At 33.7% G+C, this 5,436-nt stretch overlaps 1 protein-coding gene across 1 annotated transcript; it reads left to right on the top strand.

Moving 5' to 3' along the window:
• Positions 1 to 2,435: 2,435 nt before the first annotated feature.
• LOC106298631 (alcohol dehydrogenase class-P-like) lies at positions 2,436 to 4,589 on the top strand. The gene is made up of 7 exons (XM_013734768.1): positions 2,436 to 2,555; positions 2,740 to 2,876; positions 2,969 to 3,015; positions 3,081 to 3,565; positions 3,655 to 3,812; positions 4,051 to 4,212; positions 4,291 to 4,589. The coding sequence occupies exons 1-7, from the start codon at positions 2,522 to 2,524 to the stop codon at positions 4,405 to 4,407; spliced, it is 1,140 nt and encodes a 379-aa protein (XP_013590222.1). The 5' UTR covers positions 2,436 to 2,521; the 3' UTR covers positions 4,408 to 4,589.
• Positions 4,590 to 5,436: the final 847 nt, after the last annotated feature.

Here is a 5,436-nt window from a genome sequence, read left to right as displayed (position 1 = left end):
TGTCCATGATTTCCTGTCCATGATTTCCTGTCCATGATCTCCTGTCCATGATCAATCAGGTTCTTCATGTCTTTACTCTTGCTCTTTATTCTCTTCATGTCAACATTGAGAGCATGCATCCTTTCTAAAAACTGTATTACCCAAAAACAAACGTCAAAACCAGAGAACAATCTACCTATTGAGAGGCATCCTTTCTAAAAATATATAACAAAAAACACATCAAACCAAAGAACAATCTACCTATAGATTGAAATTATAAACCAGAGACTGAAATCGCCTACCTTGCAAGTCTGAAACGATCGCGCCGCCAATCGACAAGAAAGTAGATCTACAGAATGATTAGGGTTCTTCTCGTGCTCTATATATATATATATATATATATATAATATGGGTCTTTTGCTTTCCAATTATCCAAGAAAAATCTTATAAGGTCAAAGTAAAATTTCCGGCTATAATATCGTCTATGTAATATTTCTCATAATTTATAATAGCATAATGAACCAGACAAAAAAAAACAAAGTTAAGGTTCTAAAATGTAAGAAATTGCTCTAATTTTAATCAATTTAGTTTAGTATGATACTTTTTTAAACATCATACATTTTTATTTAAACCGGTTTTAACATTAGTTTCGGTCTAATTTGATCGTTGCAATCCCTTATATATTAAAAGAGAAGCATTGTAATAAATGCATTCACAATATAATAGACATGTGGCATATTCACAATGATTTGATAATAAATATGCTAACGCGTTCACACTATATTCATAAATGTGTTCACAATATGTATTTTGCGTTTTCTTAATATAAGACTCACATACATGGTTCCAATAAAATCTGGAATTTTCGGTTCGAATAAAAATAGATAACGAATCAAAAGCCAAACTATATAAATATATATTATTTTTTATTGTTTACGGATAAAGTTGAGCAAAATATTCATAAATTTTGATTGAATTCTTTATCCGTTTTGATTTGAACCAAAAAATCAGGATATCCGTAACTCTTCGAAACAAATCAAATACTAAAATACAATATCCGAAAAAGAAGATTTTGATTCGATTCGTTATCCGTTTTGATTTGAACAAAAAAATCTGGATATCCGTAACTCTACGAAACAAATCAAATACTAAAATACAATATCCAGAAAAGGAATCAAATCACAAATACCAATATTTTTAGGAACATATATTATATATATATATATATATATATATATATATATATATATGTAAAGAATTATATATAAATATATGTTATATATATATTATACTTTATATCAATTTTACAATATTTTTACGAATTAAATTTATTATATTAGGTACTGGAATTTAAAAACTTAAATAATGTTTTATTTTTGTAATAAATTGTTATTATTAAAATTTTCAATTATTTTTAAAATTTTATTTTATTTACGGATCAAATCAGATATTCTTTAAAATTCTAAAACATTTTGGATATCCGACTCACCGAATATATAGGTGGCTAAAGATCGAATCGACATGAAATGCTTCCAAATACCCAGATATTTGATCTATGCCCACCCCTATTTACGGATACAATTTTATTTTCTTTATATGAAAAATGACTAATGTCAAGGTCCTTTTTATTTTAAATTAATTTTAATTTATCTTTCATTTATTATTTTGAACAAAAATGTCATTTAATATTAATTAACAATATCTTTATATATTTGTCAACTATTTTATATACTTTTTACATACACATATATGTGCACCTTGATGTGAGCACCTTGTAACTAAGTATTCACCACAACTGAACTATCTAATTTTTTTTGAAAGTTGAAATTTTTTTTTTTAATGCTTCTTTCACTACCGACCAAATTGTAGTGAAATGATTTGTCTTAATAATTTTCTTTTCTTTTTTCTTAAACTATTATATGTTTAGAAACTATAATATGAAGTTCGACATGACGACTATGTAAAATTCATAACATGAAAATAAATAAATAATACTAATTTTTGGTTTTTACCGAAAAAAACAAAAAAAAAATCAACATTTTAACCGAATAAACTAAAATAAATATTAATTTAAAATAATAGTTATATTTTAGAAGATTAAAAACCAAAAAAAAAAATTTAAAACCGAACCAATATCCAGACTAACCAGATTTAATGTCTTTTTATTAAAAATAACGAAACTAATAATCACATTCCGCGCTTTGCGCGGGTTATTACCTAGTACGAAAGTAAAATCCATTAGGAAAAAAAGTTCCACCACAGGCCAAAAGAAATATTTAGTACCAATTAAAGTAAAGCATACCGAAACAAAGCAATCGGTGGGTGTGCTTTCTGGTTCTACAAACGCACGTGGATGAACAATGGAAACACCAGGTGGAAGTCGAAACTATCTTTAACACATGTCGACTTAAAAAAATAACAAGATGTCACTCTCTGTAAAGACATCCTCTTTCATTACCAGCTCGATAAAGATCACTTCTCCTTGCTCATCTCTTACCATCAAGCAAACAAAACTAAAGATCAAGTTCTGTCGTTGTTGATAATGTCTACGGCTGGTCACTTTATTCGATGCCTAGGTTCTTATTTTTAAGCTGGTCTTTTTTCCTTGTTTTGCAATCATTTCTATCTGTTAGTTAGTTTTAATAAGATTTCACCATTTGAGGTTTTGATCATACGTGTTCTTGTGACTTATGATGCGAGTTTTTATAATGAAAATTTTATATGGTGAGATTATAAAACGTTACATGGTTGTGGTTACAGCTGCTGTGGCATGGGAAGCCGGAAAGCCACTGGTGATGGAGGAAGTAGAGGTTGCTCCACCGCAGAAACATGAAGTTCGTATCAAGGTTCACTTCACTTCTCTCTGTCACACCGATGTTTGCTTCTGGGAAGCAAAGGTATATCAATAAGACCTAAACAAAGGATCACTATTATAAACTAGCTCTGATCCTGAGTCTTTTCACAAGGTTTCTGAGTTTTGATTACGCAGGGACAAACGCCGTTGTTTCCACGTATCTTCGGTCATGAAGCTGGAGGGTAAGAAAAAAACAGCCCTTATCTTCTTTCACAAGTTTTAGGGTTTAATAGAATTTTGGTTTTAGGGTTGTGGAGAGTGTTGGAGAAGGAGTGACTGATCTTCAATCAGGAGATCACGTTTTGACCATCTTCACCGGCGAATGTGGCAATTGCCGTCACTGCCACTCTGAGGAATCCAACATGTGTGATCTCCTCAGGATCAACACCGAGCGAGGCGGCATGATTCACGACGGTGAATCAAGATTCTCCAGCAATGGCAAACCCATTCACCACTTCCTCGGAACCTCCACGTTCAGTGAGTTCACTGTGGTACACTCCGGTCAGGTGGCTAAGATCAACCCTGAAGCTCCTCTTGACAAAGTATGCATCGTTAGTTGCGGTTTATCCACTGGGCTAGGAGCAACTTTGAACGTGGCTAAACCAAAAAGAGGTCAAAGTGTTGCGATTTTCGGTCTTGGTGCTGTTGGTTTAGCCGCAGCAGAAGGTGCTAGAATCTCTGGTGCTGGTAGGATCATTGGTGTTGATCTCAACCCCAATAGATTCGAGGAAGGTGGTTTAAAAAAATTGATTAGTCTTTGACGGTGTCCTTCTATAATCTAATCTCCACATTTACATTGAGTTTTGTTTGTGTTATGGCAGCTAAGAAATTCGGTGTGACCGATTTTGTGAACCCTAGAGAGCATGACAAGCCAGTTCAGCAAGTTATCATTGAGATGACAGATGGTGGAGTGGACCGGAGTGTGGAGTGTACAGGAAGCGTTCAAGTCATGATTCAAGCATTTGAATGCGTTCATGAGGTAATGTCTCCTTCACATCGGTTCAGACAAACTATTCATAACTGCATTGATACATATGATCAGTGTTCAGTGGTTGTGGTTTTAAAAATCCGTCTATGCGCTTAGAGGAAAATCAGTCATAATATTTTTCTAAAACATTTATTTTAAGTCGGTCTATGCGCTTAGACACTACTCTTCTATTGAACGTTGATCAAAAAAAAAAAAAACAATTTATTGAACATTGGATATGATGTTTCAGGGTTGGGGTGTTGCGGTGCTGGTTGGTGTACCAAGACAAGACGATGCCTTCAGGACTCATCCCATGAATTTTCTGAACGAGAGGACACTCAAGGGTTCTTTCTTTGGTAACTACAAACCTAAAACCGACATTCCCGGGGTCGTTGAGAAGTACATGAACAAGGTAATGAGAATGTTTGCTTTTACAAAGGTATGATCTTTTACAAATATTATCAAATGCTCTGCTGGTTTCTGTCATCAGGAGCTGGATCTTGACAAGTTCATCACTCACGCGGTGCCATTCTCGAAGATCAACGAGGCCTTTGATTACATGTCCAAGGGAGAGTGTATCCGTTGCGTCATCGACATGGGTGCTTGAATGCTTTCAAATATCAATGATGTCTACTTTGTGTTTTAGTTTCCTTTATGCGCACTCACAGCAATAATAGAAAAGATATAGCAGATATATTATGCTCTGTTTTTATACTCTGTTTTTAAGTTGGTTGTTTTGTGTCTTATCTATTACCTTACCGTTGTAATAACAGATTAATTATAGTGACTAGTGAGATGTTTATAATATCAATTAAAAATATTACTTCCTCGTTAGTGTACCTCACATACATCTGTATGTCCTTATAACGATCCAGCTCTCGTGGAATCCTTACAACCCTACCAGGAGATGAATCCTGTGCACAAGGTGCAAGCTTTTGTCAAGTATATGGACAAAAAATCTACGAGAGAACTGATGTGAAAGCTGCAACTAATGTGAGGATAAAGAGATTTAGATGAAGAACATTGAAGAACAAAGAGAGAGAGAAAGTAGATCTGAGAGAAACTCTATTATTTTAATCCTTTAATTGTGGATCTGAATACAAGAATTTAAAGACCAAGTTGTATCAGTACATAATACAATAAAATATTGATTGTTTAAAAAGGATCTTCAACGGTCACTTTCTCCCTTCTTCTTCCTTTTATTTGCTTTTCAAGTCTGGTGCTTCTGATTCTATACTCAAGTCTGGTGCTTTACTCAAATCTGGTGATCCTTATCAAACTTTATAAAACCTTATAAAAGCTTATAAATGTTTTCAAGTCTGACAGCTTAATTCTCAAGTCTAACAGCTTAATTCTGCTTCATGTTAACACTCCCCCCTCAAGCTTGACCATGTGGAACAAGTCAAGCTTGGAAGCCATGAAGTATTCCTTCATTAAAAACTCAACTAGGTAAAACCCTTTGGGAGAAAACTCAAGTCAAGGAAAAAGAGTAGAACACTTCATGAATGAGAGAACATTGACATGATAGGTTTATGAGTCTCAATCTTGGATGAATGGACTCACATACCTTAGTGCTTGCTGCCTTGGTGAAGATATCAGCTAGCTGATCTTCACTCCTTGTGTAGCACGGCAATAT

Source organism: Brassica oleracea, chromosome C6 (genome assembly GCF_000695525.1).
Source record: "Brassica oleracea var. oleracea cultivar TO1000 chromosome C6, BOL, whole genome shotgun sequence".
NCBI lineage: Eukaryota > Viridiplantae > Streptophyta > Magnoliopsida > Brassicales > Brassicaceae > Brassica > Brassica oleracea.
Note: the sequence above shows the minus strand (reverse complement) of the source record. Positions and strands in the feature narration are given on the sequence as shown.